We start from the raw sequence: 17,930 nt of genomic DNA, 5'->3' as shown, positions 1-17,930 counted from the left end.
TAAAAAAATTACTTTTCAAGATATGAATTTTTTTAAAAAAAGTACCCAAGATTTTTTCAAAATTTTCATTCAAATTTTTTTAATTTTTTTTAAAATTAATATTTTTTAAATTGCCGAATCGAAATGAAAGAATATATATTTGTGTTTGATTTAATGAAAAAATTTTGAAAATTGATCAAAAATATTTTGAGTTATATCAATTTAAAACAATGTCACTTTTTTCAAAAAAAATTTAAATTTTAAATTTAAAAAAAAAAATTTGAAAACTTTTGTGTTGTGATTTTGCTTATTAATAAGATGGTTAATCAGTACAAAAAATTTCAAAATTTTAAATTAATTAATGAAAAAATTTTCAAAATGTGTCCTGGACCCCCTTAAACAATGACTACTTATTTGGAATAATAGACCATGTCGTCATACCTTCATATTCAATAATGAAACTAGAAACCAGAATTGTATATTTGCAGCAATATTGAAAACGATTTTTGAATTTTTTTACAATAGTTAAATATATTGTTGTCGAATACGCTTAAAATACTCATTTATTTAATGCTTATAGAATATTTTCGAATTCATTAAAAGAAGATAAAATATTTTATCTACAATTAAGTTAAATCATCGAAAAGAATAGCTTGATGGAAAAATGGAAAATATCAAAAAGAAAATTATTTTCTTTTTGATATTTTCGGAAATTTTGGAGGAAAAATCATTAAAATTCCATTTAATTTTGAATTAATAATTTTAAATAGAATTTTTTAAAAAAGGATGAGAGGAGCATATTTCATCATCCTAGATACAATTGTGTTAAATGTGTTAGCACAAATTCTTACGCATATTCGGTAGAGCGCCAACACACACACACACTCAGATAATAATAAAGTAATCTCAGCTAATAATAAAATAATCTCAGCTAATAATAAAGATAATTGTGAGTGCATATCTGCGTCAGTGGTTGTCTTACTGTAAGACGGTTTGGCCAGAAGTAAATAACTCTGAAATATACATATATATATACATATATATATATATATATATATATATATATATATATATATATATATATTGGAAAATGGGAAAATGCATCTATTTTTTGTAATTTTGTATTTAATTTTTTTTAATTAAAAATATTCGAAATTTCAAACTTTTCTCATCATGACTTTAAAATTATTAGAGCTTAACATTTTTTTTACATTATTTGGAACTTCAAAATATCTAATTTATGAATTCTAAAATTATATGAATCATTTTATCAGTTGAAGAAATGCTCTAAATATAGTTAATAATATTTTATTTAGTTTCACTCAATAGATACATTTCTGAAAAATTATGAATTCTACATTTTATACAATGTTAAAGTCATATAAATTATATCCAATAAAACATAATTTAAGCAATAATTTTTAAATAAAAAAATATCTTTCAATCTTCTAAAACAAAATATGTCCGAGTTTTGAAGCTTTGAACATCATTACTTTAGAACAATAAGAATTTCATTATTTTGAACCAATCAGGTTTGGGGAAAATGTAGGCACTCTTTGGCGCGAATCTTCTATTCAAATGTAGCCAGTTTAGAATTTGTTGTTTGAATTGATTTTTTCCATCACCTTAACATTAGCATCGAAAAGAAAAAAAAATGTCTTTATATGAAGCTGCGATAAAAGAAATGTTTTGTTTATAATTCATTTTTAACGATATTTTTACTTCCGTCCAGTGAACCTTTTTGCAACCCCACTTAACTCCCAACAAAAAAAAAATTATACTGCTTTTAAACTTTTTGGTTATTATTATATAACCAAATGTTTTTTGAAAAATATTAAATAAATAAAAAAATATTTTATAGAAATAAATGTAATTTGGGGCAATGCTTTTTTAGATCTGGCTCCTTTGATTGGTATGAAATTTGTATGACTTTCTTTTCAAGAATGTTTAATTTGAAAAATTAAAAATTAGCAAAAAAATTGAAAATATACTTCCATATTTTAAAAATGCATGGCTTTTATCTTATTTATTAAGTATTTTAATGCAGATTAAGAATTATTTGTAAGATCATTATATTATTAAATGTATTGAAATAAATGAGGAAACTCATTTATCATTAATAATTCAAACTTTCAATTACTTATAAAACATCAGCTATTTACTTAAAAAAACGAAATGTTATATGCATTTTTAACTATTCGAAACTGCTTGAAAAAAAAATTGACTTGGACTAAATCCAAATATGCTGATGACCATTAAATGGGAAGCAATTTCACATCCTTATAGAAAACATATTTCTACACCGGCAGTTTTATTGTACGATAATTAGTTTTGGAATAAAAAGCTGTGCATGTCTTCTTCTTCAAAAGATTGTACAACAGCAATTTCAGCATCGTATTTTGAATGATTTAAGATATTAGTTTAATATCTTGAATATGTCTGACATTTATTGCACGTGTTGCTTTTTGAAGTAAACCTTTCGTGGAGTAGAAGCTATACTATTTTTTGAAAAGCATAAAAATTATTAACAGAAAATTATAGAAGTCTGCATAATGAATTGTCATTTGTTTTCTTTTTCATTTCAGTTTTCTTTATCATCATCAGCATGCTTCTGAATTCGTTTGTGCACGTCATCATGTACTTTTATTATGGCTTATCAGCTTTTGGAAAGTCCATACAAAAATATTTGTGGTGGAAAAGATATCTAACAATAATACAAATTGTAAGTATTTGTCTCAAATCTCTAATTGATTACATTCATATATATATATGAATTTTAAAAAAGCATTTACGATTTCACGGATAAAATAATTCTATATGGATCTATTAATATATGGAACAATTTTTAGTTGTTATTTTTTTTTCATCACAATACTTTATCAGTTTAGTCTCATGGACATTAAAAAATTGATCTAAAAATACCATATACAGCGCTGATACTTTTGAATTTTTGCGTCTAAAACTGTCAATCGACAGTTTCTGATCAAGAAGTCACTGGCCAACGGTAAATTTAATGAAAATCAATCACAACCATATATATATATATATATATATATATATATATATATATATATATATATATATATATACACAGGGTGTTGCCAATTTTGACCGACAAATTCAAACAGGTGATAGTATGCCTCAAAAATATAAAAAAAATCGCCATACAACATAGGGTCTCAAACGACGTTAAGTATGTAAAAAAAGCAAAAATATAGGAAGTGCGAGAATTGCTGGAAATTTTAAAAATAAATTAATTAATTAATAATTATGTTTCACCTCAGAACTCTTATTTGCAGTAATATTAAAACTTGAAGCAAAATAAAAGCTTGAAAATGTTATACTCTCTAATTTGATATAAGCATGTGCTATGAAAACTGAGGAGTTTTTAAGATATTCAAGAAAAACTGAAACAGGCATCAGAAAACATTGCGGCAACATCGGTACCATTATTAGCAGGGGGGTGTTGCCAAATTCGAAATATAAATTCTGAGTGGAGATAGTAGGTATTAAGGAGATGAAAAATTAACATAAAATAGAGGGTCGCAGTTGACATTTATTAAATGAAAATCGCAAAAACGGACGTCGAAAAGAGAATGCGCCTGATGAAGAATGCGAGAATGCTCCTATGAATGCGAAAATTAGAAGCAAATATTTGAGAAGATAAAAGCCTTTTCGTGTATAAATTATCCATTCGTTCAAGGAAAACAAAGAAAGAGAGATAGATTTCATTAATGAACATTGTAGAAATGATGGTCGTTTTACTTTATTCCACAACAGCATGATAGATTTCACGAATGAAGAATATACGGATATGCAATTAACTTACGGTCGAGCGGATGGCAATGGACGCGTAACACAGAGAATATCAAGAGCAATATCCGATTTGGCATTGTCCGCACCTTTCCACGTTTGCAAACATCAATCCACAGCTATGGGAGACAGGATTCTTCAAAATACCAAGACCAAATTCAGGACAAGAACGCAGTGTGCGCACACTTGAAACAGAAAACAGCGCTTTGTCGATGCTCCATCTACAAAAAGACGATCAGTTGCAGCTGAACTGATTATTCGATACAAAACAATAAGGTTATGCATGCTGAAAACATTAACCCTTTACAGTAACAGAAAGTCCGACTTCAATGCAATGATTATTATCAATTGCTGGTGGATTTCGCATGCTGGATGCTTGAGGACACACAGGAAGATGCATACGTTTCATCTAGAATTTTAATCTCAAATCAATCCTACTCTACGAGAGAAGACGTTTTAAATAGGCACAAAGCCAGTATTTAGTCATTCGATAATCCCCATATCATTATGTCGTCGAATGTACAAGTGTAATATTAACATCTGGAAAGGGATTACCGGATATTATCTATTGGGACTACATCTTCTGCCCGAACCTTTCACCTTGTTTTCTTACAGCAAGTTCCTCCGGATTACTATAGGGATTACCGCCAATTGTACGTTAGAACAATTGATTAATGCATGATGTTACAGCAGCACATTTTAATAGCATTCGTGAAATCTGTCATATTTGTGAATCAAGTTTAACGGCCAACAAGTCTGCAGTGCCCATTAATGAATATTTGTTTGCTGCTTTTAATTTTCTCTAACGCGTGAAAAATTTGCATTCGAAAAGGCTTCTTCTTCTCTATTATCTTGTTCCTAATCCCCACACTCATAGGGCTACTCTCTTTGCCAGGTTCTTTGATTTCTTGACGTCTATTTTTGCAATTTTAACTGAATAAGTTGCCTATGACCGTATGTTTTCTGAAAAGTTTTAATCTCCTTAATGCCTACTATCACCGTTCTAAATTTATCTTTCGAGTTTCGGAACACCCTCTGCAAACATCGGTACCAACGTTGCAGCGATGTTTTCTGGCGCCCATTTAAGTTTTTCGTCAATATCTTAAAAATTCCTCGGTTTTCTCACTACATGCTTAAAGCAAATTAAAGTATAAATTAGCAAATAAAAGTATAATTATAGCAAATAAAAGTAAGCTTATAGCAAATTAAAGTATAAATTTAAGTATCTTTTCTCGTTTTCAGTAATATAAGGCCCCCTGGATCATCAAATTGGTATGTTACATACAAGAAAAAAAATTTAAGAATGTAATTTTAAAAAAATCATAGTTAAATCATCTTCTTAAAATTTTTTATTAACTGTTTGCAGTTTCCAACAATTTTTGTACTCCCTATATTTTTGCAATTTTTACCTACTAAACCTAATTTGGGACCCTATGTTGTATGGTGATTTTTCATCCTCTTGATGCCTACTATCACCTCTCAGAATTTGTCGATCGAATTCGGCAATATCCTGTATATATAGTGTCGCCTAATTGAATTGAAATTTCTCAGCAGTTGCATGAACCATATAGTGAAAATGCAATGTCAAACTATCGCAAAGTGGTGTAACATGTTTGTGAACGGACGTACAGATAATGATGACGTTGATCGCGAAGGAAAATCAGCAGCTGCGACAAATCCTGAAACTCGCTGCTCGCATAAAATTATTCTTACAAACAGACCCATAAAAACAGATGAAATCTGAATTGAACTGGATATTTCTCATGGAAATGTGCATAAAATTATTGCCGATCAGCTTAAATTTCATGAAGTTTGTGCTCGATGAGTTGTGCTCGAGGAAGAAAATGAGTTTTTGGATAAAACTGTGATTGGAATCCCAAACTGGAAACTTTCCTCTTCCGCGACTCGAAAGGTGATAATGATGCTGTTTTTCCAAAGAGAACGTTTGTAGTGTGCTGAGTTCTTGCCCAAGGTTGCTGAAATTTATGCATCTTATTGTGAAGCACTAAAAATATTGCTATAATTACTTAAATATTGATGCCCACGTAAACATTCCAAATGCATTGTGCACCTCCACGACAATGAATGGCCGGATGCAGCAAAACAAACGTGAGGTCCTTTGAAAAAGTTTTAGGCAGAAAGTGTGAGATAACCCTCCTTGTAGTCCAGACTTTTCATTCTGTGACTTTCATGTTTTTGAACCCATGAAAAAAGATTTTTCGAAGCGACGGTATTACTCAACGGTATCATACGAATTTGGAGGTTAGCTCGTAGGTACATTAGTTGAAAATTTGAAGCGAATTTATATTTCATGTGATAAAACTGTGTACCAAATTTTACTTAAGCAACTCTCTAAGTTATGGAGCTATCGAATTGAAGTGCAATCGGACATACAAATTTCCTGTGAATAGATTTCACTCAAAAATCGACAAAAATAAAGACTACGTGTCATCTACCTCTGTCAAAGCAATGAAAATAATAATTCAATTATTATTAATTGAACTATTATTATTATTGCTTACCCAGACAAACATAACTCCAAAAACGTTTTGTCAAACTTTGGTTGTCGAATGTGTTCCATTTACTCTAGTTTCTCTTTGTATATGAGAATTTAGACACCCAAGAAACTATTGTAAGGTAATACATATCATTTAAGTACTTTTTATACGTATGTGATCGTAATTTATTTTCCGGCAGATTGATATTTTCTTGTTGTGCATCGCATTTTGAGAAACGTTTCAAATTTTTATGTGATGCTTCCTCGTGCTGATCAATGCATTTCAAGCCAGCTTCAACGATGCTTAGTCCATCTTCATGAGTGGCTTGAACATTATCGAAGTTACTTGACTTTTCTTCAACTATTGTTTTAAACTTATACTAATTCATCGCCCGCATTTTTCCACTTTCATTGGCGCTCGTCTATTCACAATGATTTTTCACTTTAACCTCCTTATATCTAGTAATATGCTTTGTTAAAAAAAAAAAAATCGTCTCTACCATCGGATTACGGATTAGACCTAATTAGTTTCCAGTTTCCAGTGGCACTTTGCTTACGATTTCTCAGAAATCGCGTATCTACTAATCTTTCAGGCCCGACTAATGCCAAAGCACATAGTCATTAAATGGCCTACCAAACAATTGATAATAAAAAGAATGTGCTTTTTAAATATGGTAAATCCAAAGTTAAAAGTAATGTTGGGGAATGAAAATCTAATCTAATGCAATAAATTAACCTTTTTGAAAAAGTGAAACCCTTTCGTATAAACGTGGGAAGTTTTTTCTCCGAGGGACTAGAAAAAATATTCACAAGTAAATTACAAAAGAGCTTCATCACAAAAATGTGGATATTTTTCGACATAATCAGTGAAAAATTCAGCCATTTTTCATATTGATGGGCCAATTTCGATTTCCATTTTCATTGAAAGTAGCTGCAAGAAATGTGATATAAAAATTTTATGTTCTTTTGAAACTCTTCCTTAGTTTGAAAATTATTTCAATTTTCATTTACTGAAGAGATAAGTCGCAACAATGAACCGAAGAGATCAGTCGCAGCTAAGAACGAAGAGATAAGTCGCAACTATGAACGAAGAGTTAAGCCGCAGTTGAACATTCATCCTTCAAAGTTGCAATTTTTGGATACTCGTCAACAAGCTCATTATCTGAAATTTTAGCATTCCTCCTCTTCTTTCAAACTACTTGAAGCTCATTGACGAATATCTTTTTTCATATTAATTGATTTCTTGGTGAATGAAGTAGTCTGGCTTAAAGTCCAGTGTATATTTGATAAATTAATGACGGACCAGTGTTATTGTTTTTCTATATTTTTATTGACATAGGACAAGACAACACAAAAACATTATTATAGATAGCAATAATTTTTGTTATTGTGGGTTTCGATTCATACTTTGCACTGTGATTACCCACGTTAGTTATTGCCGACATCCGTGCGGCGTTTGCCGAAGAATTTTTGTTTTACACTCGTGATCACATGACCTGTTGGGAGCGCGCATGCGCCAACATGAAGAATTCGCTGTGTTATCAAAATAATTCTCATCTTGTGAGTATCTTCAAAGAAGAGGTAAGGCCAGTGTCAATTTACTAATGACAAAAGTTCTCTTTTTCGAAATGGGGTCAGAGAAACTTGATTTTCCCGTCAGACACATATCTGAATCTCATTTCGAATTATGTTGGAAATCAACCATTTTTATACGTATGTTTCGGTGATAAATGCATTTGATTCACTAATATTGTTTCTTTATAACGTTCAGTCATCGAAGCTTGAAAAAAACGAACACCATCCCTCGTGAACATACATCAAGATTGGTATCTAAAAAACATTCAGTTTTCTTCCGTAACAGTTATTGAATACTCTGGAGTTATAGATTATAGTTAATATTTGAAAAGTATGAAAATTTTTTAATACATTTCAAAAATTAAAAATTGTAGTAAGTGACTTGATCTTTTTTTAGGTGCAGTTTTTGCTGGTGATTGCGTATATAATTATATCCGTTGGTACCGGCTGCGAGAAGATGACGAATCTACAGATATTTTATGTTTTTTTCGTCGTCAGCATTCTTGTTCTCTTCATCATTTTCTATAGAAACTCCTTCAAGAGAAAGAAGATTGAATAACGCACCAATAAACAAGTTGCGGAATCAAATTAATCACTGATAAAGTGTGTTCATTTCATTAAATAAATTCTTTCTAAATATTTTGTTTTTATTCGAGTTTATTTCCTAAAAGTAGCTTTCGTGACCAACTAGTTCACTGTTGATATATTTCAGTTAAGTTGTTGAGATATAATTTCTTGTTAATGATTACATCACATAAACAGACATTAAAAGTGTGCTAATTCATTTGTTTTAAATATGTTCTGTTCATTGTGTACATGAACTTTCCTAATAGGTATCATTTCCATAACTTCATGGTGCAATTAAAAAATCAAGTATCTGGTTCCATTATCTCGTAAATTTCGCAGTACTGAAACTTCACTCTTTTATTTGTCATGAAGACTACGCAGGTGTTAAAAAGAATCCTTTTTTCCTTAGCTTTCAAGAATGGATGAAAATCGCGCTATTAAATATTTTATGAAGCCAATTACTTTGAACTAAAAACTAGATTCAAAAACTTTGAACGAATATTTATTTTTTGTTATTCCAAACATATATATTTTTTTAATTTTAAGAGGACCTAAAAATCAATTTTTGTATTTTTTTCGAAATTTTGATCCATTGTTAATAAATTGAAACTGAAAAAATTCTTTCTGAAGTGCATGTTTTCACATTCTAGATTATACGTTTAGCACATTATTTGATCTAGATCAAACTATCTGGCCTTTAAAGTGAATAACATTCAATTACACATTATTTATCTTTATCATTCTTCTGACCGCTTTAAGGACCCAGCTTATTCGCCATGAACTTTGACTGCTTCAGCAAAATATTTCAGGCATCAAGTATTGATAATCATAAACAATATTATTAACGAAGTCTTACACCATTTTATTTTCATTTTATTATATATTTATATAATGATCGAAAAAAATCAAACTTCAAGCATATTAAAGCATTTTTGCTGGAATCAGATATTTTTTATAATTATGAGTACAGTAAACAGCATCGTTTTGTACTGAATTCACATGGGCACTGCGAAGTTGTTTTTTTTTTTTTTTTTTTTTGTAATTTATGCAATATGGTAAAGAATTATTCAATTTAATTTCTCCAAATCATCATAAAATTCAGCTTTATTTTTGCTTTCAAAAGACATTAAATGACATGTATTATAATATTTTACTTTGTTTCAGTTAACAAATATACTTCTGAAAAAATTATGAAACTTTTTTTATGAAATCTTTTAAAACTACCAACGACCATACCACGCTGAAAGCACCAGTTTTTCTCTGATCGCCCTAATCCTGCGAAATCATATTCAATGAAATATTCTTCACACCCACAATCTTTAAATTAAAAAAAAGGAAAAAAAGACATTTTTATTGTCTGCGACGAAAACCGATTGCGTAGTAAAGCTTTAAATATGATTTTTTTTTTTTTTTTTTTTTTTTTTTTTTGAAAAGCAACAAATTCAAAATCTTAGTTAATCAGGCAGTAAGAAACACCGAATGTTGACTGGTATGTCTAATTTGAAATGTCCGATGGAATAATCAAAAATAGCACGTTTTCATAAGAAAGTAATGTTTAAATTTTTAAGTTTTTTTTTTTCATTCAGTTTTACTAAGACCGACGCTTTGTATAAAAATATAAAATTCGTTATTCTCAGGACATTTATCAAAACTGCAAAATTAGTATTATCATATGAGAACACGATGTTTTTTTGGTTTAAGGTTTTTGAAACCTCAAAATGCACATAGTTTGAAAACATTGGCGATTTATCGCGTTTTGAGGTATTAATTCTTCGTTTCTTGGACTATTAGAAAATAGTATAGAAGGTTGACACATTTGGCGACTTATCGCCAACAAAAAGTTACAACTTGACGCAAATATCCATCAAGTATTCAATTCTCCTGTTTTCGTCCGAAGAAGGAGGCACAGAGAAGAAAATGGAATGAAAGCGAAGCAGGGAGGAGAAGTATAAAAAGTTATATATACAAGTTTAGCAAGAAATAAGTTAACCAATTCAGAGAGCTCTAAAATGCTTTCTATTGATCCAAATGAGATTATTCCAACGCGAACAATCTCTAAATTATAGGGGAGTACAATCGCTTACCTTTATTGTTTTGTTGGTGGGAATCTCTTTTTTTACATATTGATGGTGTTGTCTCCATCTGGTTACAGCTGAAAATCTCGAATTTCTAATTAGTGGCAGGTTTAGTGATTATGACTTCATTAATACGGGGAACTTGTCTTTAAGAAGAAGATTATTTTATAGCTACTTGATTATATGTTACATAATTAAGAATATATTTACAAATTAGAAGAGAATACAGAAACGCGTTCGTTGGTTGCCGCCAAAACGAGAGGAAGTCAACAAGCCCCTGGTGGCGAGAAGGGAAAGTTCCTTTCAGTCAAATCTGGTTCCAGTTAAGTCCTTGTTTCCGACATTCTCCCAACTCTGAGTTTCGTAGAGGAACTCAGAAACTCAAACAAATGAGTCCAGAAGAACACTGGGCTTTAAAAGCCGGACATAACGGGATCTTCTTGGTTGGCTCACATCTGGAACAGCATGAGAGTCACTAGATGTAGGTGTACCATCAGGAATCATTATTGTGGATAGAGAATCACTCTTTGGGAGACATGGGACAGCAGATTTTTCACTTTGACTGATCTCAAGAAGGAAAAGTCTCTGGATTGGACGTAGGAAAGACCCAGATTTGGTCTGCACTTCCACGAGACGAACTTTCTTGTCTTTTCCAAGATATAATTTGATGACTCTTCCCAAAGGCCAATTTATTCGCTTGATGTTACTATCACCGATGAGAACAATCCTTCTTTAATTTTAGATTCATTACGAATATTTGAAAATTCTCTAAGATGTCCAAGATATTCGATTCTGAAACGTTTTCTGAGATCTTGACACAATTTTTGCCTGTAGAAGAATATTTTATTCTTTCTCTTAGCATCTATTTGATCTATATCTGGAACTCCTATTTCTTTTGCATCTTGCAGAAACATAGCAGATGTTAATGCTACAAGGTAATTTAAATATGACAAAGGTCTTAAATTTATAATGCCCTCAGCATCACATAGTACAGTGTACAATTCTTCAAACTGTAAGGAGGTCTTTCCAAGAACTTTTCTTAAGATAGATTTCAACATACCTATAAGCCTTTCCCAAAATCCGCCCCACCACGGGGCTGATGGGGGAGTTGAATTTCCATAGGATTTTCTTTACTGAGGCATATTCTTGCATTTTCCCCCAATCAACTGATTTCAGCTCATTAGAAGTACCCACTAAGTTGGTTCCATTATCTGAATAAATTGTAGCTGGTCTTCCTCTTCTAGAAATAAACCTTCGTAAAGCTAGAATAAAACTATCTGTTGATAAACTAGTTACCAGCTCGATGTGAACTGCACGATAAACTGCGCATGTAAAAAGTACAGCCCAACATTTGGTTTTGTTTTTCGAATATAGTGGTCAGCACAAGTCAACTCCTACTACTTCAAAAACATAAGCATCTCTGACGCGAACTTCGGGTAGTGGAGCACTTGCTACTTCTAATGGCCGAGATGAAAAACGTTGGCATATTACACCTTATTACTTGACGTATTGTCTTCCTGCTTTTTAAGATCCAATAGTTCTCTCTTAAACTCGACATCAAAATCTGTATCCCAGTATGACAAAGTTCAACATGCTTTTCAAAAATAAGTTTTCCGATAACATCATGCTTTGAAGGCAGCAAAATTGGAAATCTAAATTTCGGTAGATCACTTCTTTGAGAAATTTTAGTCTTTACTCTTAACAAACCATCTGAATCCAGGAATGTCTGTAAGTTAAGTTTTCCGTTCCCCAAAAAACATTGACTTTGAACTTGTTTTAAAATGAACTTTTCTGCAGCCTCTACTTCTTCAAAATCTAAAGTGCCGCATTTTCTTTCTTTTTTCTGGGTTTTAGTATTTTTATAAAAACGAAAACTCCAAGCCGTGATTCTGGTCATTTTTCGGAAAGAAGATACCTTAGAAAAGTACTCTAATTGCTCTGTCGTGGTGTTAGTGGCAGACACAATAGATTTTCTTTTTTCGGAGTTTACAACGTCGAAATCTGGCATAGTTTCTGAAACAGGCCAATCTTCTATAGGCATTCGCAGTCAATTTGGACCGTTCCACCAAAGAGACTTCACAAGTTCCTCTGCATTGGAACCTCGTGATGGAAGGTCAGCTGGGTTTAATGTTCCATTTATGTGCCTCCGGTTTTCAGGATTAGTGAGTTTACGGATTTCCAGTACCCTGTTGTAAACGAACGTGGCCCAGTTCTCATTTCTTTTGATCCAATACAAAGCATTCATGGAGTCAGACCAGTAGAAGATTGGTATGTTCTCAAGTCCAAGTTCGGAGATGGTTGCTTTTGCCAATCTAGTTCCAATTGTGCAGGACAAAAGTTCTAGGCGTAGAATAGAGATCTTTTTCAAAGGAGCAACTCTATTTCTAGCTTGTATTAACTGGCACGACGTGCTATCAGCAGATTCAGCTCTCAAGAAGATACATGTAGCGTAGGCACTCTGACTTGCGTCACAGAAAACATGGATGGAAAATTTAGAATCTTCTACAAAGTCCTCACGTACACATCTTGGTATTTCAAGAGCATTCAATTTCGGTAACTTCATCTTCCAGAGTTCGAATATTTCGGTTATCAGCTGAGGGAATTCAGCATCCCATGACAGCCCCAATTTCCAACATTCCTGCAACAAAGATTTGGGCTCTAGAGTCACTGGACAAGAAAATCCTATCGGATCAAAGATTCGATGAACGGTTGATAGGATTTTTCTTTTTGTAATAGGTCCCTTACCTTCTTTTATCAAACTTTTCAAATCTAGAGATATAGTTTCCTTTGGAAAATTCCACAGAAGTCCAAGAACTGGAACCTTTCGGTCTTCTTGCATTTCTTCAGTTTTGTCTTGAATAGGAGAATGCTCCCACCCTCGAAGTTCAAACATGGAAGTAGATAATAGTGCTTGCGATTCCGAAATAAATCTAGCGAGTTCTTCTTTTCTGTTGACGCTGAAAACACAATTATCGATGTAGAAAAACCTCATAAGTTGCTGGGCTGTTTCCTTGAGATGATATGAAGAGCGTTTTTTAAATGAAATTCTAATGTAGCTCCCAGAAGGAAAGGACTGGAGGATATTCCGAACTCAACTCTTTTGTGCTGCAGGATCTTGATATTTCCTTCTTTTCCTCTATCGTTCCATAAAAATCTGAGATATGGTCTATCTCGTTCTTGTAATCCAATTTGCAGAAAGGCCTTTTCTTGATGTCAGATATCACTCCATATTTTCCAACACGAAAGCGATTTATGAGAGATGGAATGAGTTCAACAAGATTTGGTCCCTTTTCGAGGCAGTCATTAATAGAAGGTACATTCTTTTCTTTAGCTGAACCATCAAAAACGGGTCGAACTTTGGTCGTCGAATTCTCCGAGAAGACAGGATGGTGAGGTAAGAAATGCTGTCTTTCTTTGATTTCTTGCATAGGATCAACTTCTTCAATAATACCCTCACTCCGTCAATCCTGAAAAACATCATCATAATTGACCAGCTTTTCGGCACGTTCTAAGGTTTTAATACAACTGTTAAGTCTTCGTTCAGCTATCTTTCTGCCATCAGGAAGAGGTGGATGATCATGTATCCACGGTAGACTGACAATGTAGCGACCTTCGTTATCTCGTGTTACACTGCGTTCAAAATGTTCCTTAGCAGCTTCTTCTAGTTCTTTTCTACTTTGAGTTCCCGCAGGTTCATTGATATTCAATGTATCATCCCTCCAAAGATCGGATATATTTACGTCGTTGACATGTAGCGACATTAGCGTGCTGGAACTATCATTTTTATTAATTCCTGATTTTCCAATAACTGTCCAACCTAACTTGGTGTTCATCGCAATTATATCAGGCGAAAGTTTTTTAATTTCTCCTGTAAATAATCTGGCTGCTGTATCTGCCCCTAATAATATGTGAATCTCCTTGGGGTCGTTTTCATACAAACGAAGATTTTCATCTAAGCAAATATCACTAACAAATATACCCAAATGTTTTATTTCTTCGATGTTTTTAGAATCTAATTTGGAAAGAGAAGTGCAAATTTTATTCTGATCCATTACTTCTACATTACAACAGAAATTATTTTCTGTATTACGCTATTTAATGGTATACATCTTGTGGTTTTCCCGCCTTTTCAGTCCTCCGAAAAGTCCATGAGTCACCGTTTGTTTCCCAAGACACTTCAATTCCATTACATCCGCTACGTATTTGCTGACATACGACCTCTGGCTCCCGAGGTCAATGATCGATCTAAGATAGTGTTTTAAATCATTATTTTCGACGCTAACAATTAAAGTCTGCAGATAAACCTCCCTGGAACATAGATTATTCGCCAACGCGAAATTTTCATTTAAAAGATTATTCTTATCCTTACTTTCATTCAAATTTTATTATTTTTCGAAACAGAATTATCTTGTTTGCAATATATGAATAAATGTTTTTTACCACAGAGAGTACAAACTATTTTTGACTTACAAAATTTAGCAACATGAAATTGCTTTGCACAAATAAAACACGTAGCTTTTTTAGACAGTATACGTTTCCGTTCTTCCAAACTTAAAGTACGTACGTATTCACAATCAACTACATCATGAAATTTATTGCAGAATAAACATTCCGGTGTTTTTATTTTTACTTCAAAACTGATCAAATCTGAACTGTTAAATCTCTTTGCAGTGGAAACATCTAGGATTATTTATTTTTCCGCTCGATGAGTCATAACGCAACGGGGGAAATGAATACTTTTCTTTTTTCGAACTCACGGAAGAAGCATACATTAACGATTGTTCTTTTGCTTTCAGCTGAAGAGACAGGAAGTCGAGCAATTCATCTATTTCATATTTATCCGATTTCATGCCTTTATTATATTCTAAAACGAGATCGGGGGGAAGGCATTTTAACAGGATAGGGCAAAGTAGATTTTCGTAGGTTTCTTTCAAAACTTTAAGAGATTCAAGAGATAGGATTTCTGTCTGTATGTTATCAAACATTTTTTGGAATGATACAATATCATCTGAGTTCTTTAATGGGCAGATACGCAGTAAATTATTCAAGTGGGTATTAATGAGAACATCTGATCTTCCGAAGCGTTCTTTAAGTAATTTTATGGCGATTTCGTAATTTTATGGTGTTAACGCAAATCCTTCTATGGTACTAAGGGCAGAACCACCTAGGTGTGCTTTTAAGTAATTAAATTTACTGACTTCACTTAATGAATCATTTTCATGTATGGCTGATTCAAAGGAGTTTCAAAATGAAAGCCATAAACTTGATTGCCCGTAGAATTTAGGGATGACGAATATTTTAAGAGCGGTTATTACGTAACCAATATCAAAAAGTCACAAATACAAGTGATCAATACTTTTCAGAGAGGGGTGTGATAAAAATCCTTGATACGATCTTACTGATGATATTTCGATTACAGGTTTTGGATCACGATAGAAAGTAACAATCGATACGATATCACTAAAATTTGCCGGAACGGTGACTTCACTGGAAAGTAACAATCGATACGATCTGTCCAATGGAAAAGCTCTCGAAAGAAATCTGTGATCTGATTGAAAAGTGAACGGACCGGTTATTGGAATTATCGTATCGTATCATTGAATTGCATATCATTGAAATTTATCGGTGCGGTGATTTCACCGGAAAGTGCAAGGCTTCACTGGAAAGTGCGAAGTCACCGCTTCACTTTACGGGAGTGACCGATATTCGTATTTGATGATGCACTATTCCATACAGATCATTTTTAATTGCTCGTGACATGATTGACTTTGATTACATGTATTCTGTTTACTTCTAGCGCCATCTACTGGTAGAATAAGCATTTTAAAGAAATGGCATATATTTTTAACTCACCTTTTCCAGAAAATGGTTCACTCTAATAAATAAATTAAATAAATAGTTTTGAGAAAAAAATAAAATTTAAGAAGTAAGCTGAAACAGATAAATTAATTCAATCACACGTTACTTAAATTAGTAAATTAAGTATTAATTACAATTAATAAATTTTATATTTAATATTAAGTAATAATTTTTAATTAATAATATGATTGAAATAACAGATGTTTGGAACGCATATTTAAAAATAACAAGAGCAATATTATTTGTTATTCAAAAAATCATGGATTATTCATCTCTAGTGGAATTTAGATATCGCAAGTTTTGGCAATTTAATGTTCGATGATTCTTTATAACAGGAACTTGGAATCTTCAAAGAATCAACATTTTTTGTTCTTTCGCGTATTTTTTTGGCCGCTCTAAATTTCCAAGTTATAATTTTTTGGATGTATTCCGCTACTTCTTGTACTTCTTTTTCTAATTTGTAATCAGAAACGAATTCTTCAATTTGTGAATCTAGATTCTTTAATTCGCTTGACTCAACAGCAAGCTGCTCTAACATTTCTTCTAACATATCGACATTTACATCTGTTTTCGTTAGTTCTGTTTCAATAGTTTTACAAATTTTAGTAACAGATGTTCTCAATACTCCCCGTTTCTTTCTTAACCTGCCACTTTTATCGTCCATTTTTAGAATTGAACAGTTCGGAATTTATATTCAGTAAGATTCAATATTATATAAAATCAATAATAATAATAAATCAGTTCAAAATTCTAATATATATTTTTCAGCTCTAAATTGGAATAAATCACACCAATTATGCCGACAGGGATGCCAAATAATATTCCAACAAAAACAATCTCTAAATTATACGCAAGTAAAATCGCTTACCTTTATTGTTTTGTTGGTTGGAATCTCTTTTTTTACATATTGATGTTGTTGTCTCCATCTGGTAACAGCTGAAAATCACAAATTTCTAATTAGTGGCAGGTTCAGTGATTATGACTTCATTAATACGGGGAACTTGTCTTTAAGAAGAAGAGTATTTAATAGCTACTTGATTATATGTTACATAATTAAGAATATATTTACAAATTAGAAGAGAATACAGAAACGCGTCCGTTGGTTGCCGCCAAAACGAGAGGAAGTCAACAAGCCTCTGGTGGCGAGAAGCAAAAGTTCTTTTCCGTCAAATCTGGTTCCAGTTAAGTCCTTGTTTCCGACAGAGATAAAATTTGAACTACAGGTTATTGAGATGATGCGATTTACATTTATTAAATAAAAAAATTAGTACAAAACTTCAGGTGGCGTTGGCCGTTAGGTGGCGTTGTAATACACATAAAACCATTTAATATGGTTTATAATTGATAAATAATGTAAAATTAATCAATATGTTCTCCTTTATTTTCAGCAATATTCTTTAATCGGAGAAAGTAAGTTTCCCGGAAGTAAGTAAGTTTAAGTTTACGTAAGAGTAAGTTTGACGGGATATTAAAAATATCACACCGAATGTTGTCCTTCAGATCTGGAAGAGATGATGCATTTTGACGGTAGATAATGTCCCTCAAATAACCCTACAACCAAAAGT

At 32.2% G+C, this 17,930-nt stretch overlaps 2 protein-coding genes across 2 annotated transcripts in view; one reads left to right on the top strand and one right to left on the bottom strand.

Annotated features, from left to right (window-relative positions):
* LOC129961940 (elongation of very long chain fatty acids protein 4-like) overlaps positions 1-8,495 on the top strand; it is a 40,788-nt gene extending 32,293 nt beyond the window's left edge. Inside the window, exons 7-8 of the mRNA XM_056075584.1 lie at positions 2,565-2,701; positions 8,262-8,495. Coding sequence (XP_055931559.1) covers positions 2,565-2,701; positions 8,262-8,423 — 299 coding nt within the window. The 3' untranslated portion in view covers positions 8,424-8,495. The remainder of the gene's footprint in view (positions 1-2,564; positions 2,702-8,261) is intronic.
* Positions 8,496-12,553: 4,058 nt separating this feature from the next.
* On the bottom strand, positions 12,554-13,498 carry LOC129962341 (uncharacterized). The gene has a single exon (XM_056076087.1). It carries the CDS (start codon positions 13,496-13,498, stop codon positions 12,554-12,556), a length of 945 nt encoding a protein of 314 aa, XP_055932062.1.
* Positions 13,499-17,930: the final 4,432 nt, after the last annotated feature.

The sequence above is a fragment of the Argiope bruennichi genome, chromosome 2, assembly GCF_947563725.1.
Source record: "Argiope bruennichi chromosome 2, qqArgBrue1.1, whole genome shotgun sequence".
In the NCBI taxonomy this organism is placed as follows: Eukaryota; Metazoa; Arthropoda; class Arachnida; order Araneae; family Araneidae; genus Argiope; species Argiope bruennichi.
Note: the sequence above shows the minus strand (reverse complement) of the source record. Positions and strands in the feature narration are given on the sequence as shown.

Bases quoted from the DNA above. Each gene is read 5' to 3' on its own strand.
- LOC129962341 (XM_056076087.1), bottom strand. From the start codon at position 13,498: ATGAGGTTTTTCTACATCGATAATTGTGTTTTCAGCGTCAACAGAAAA.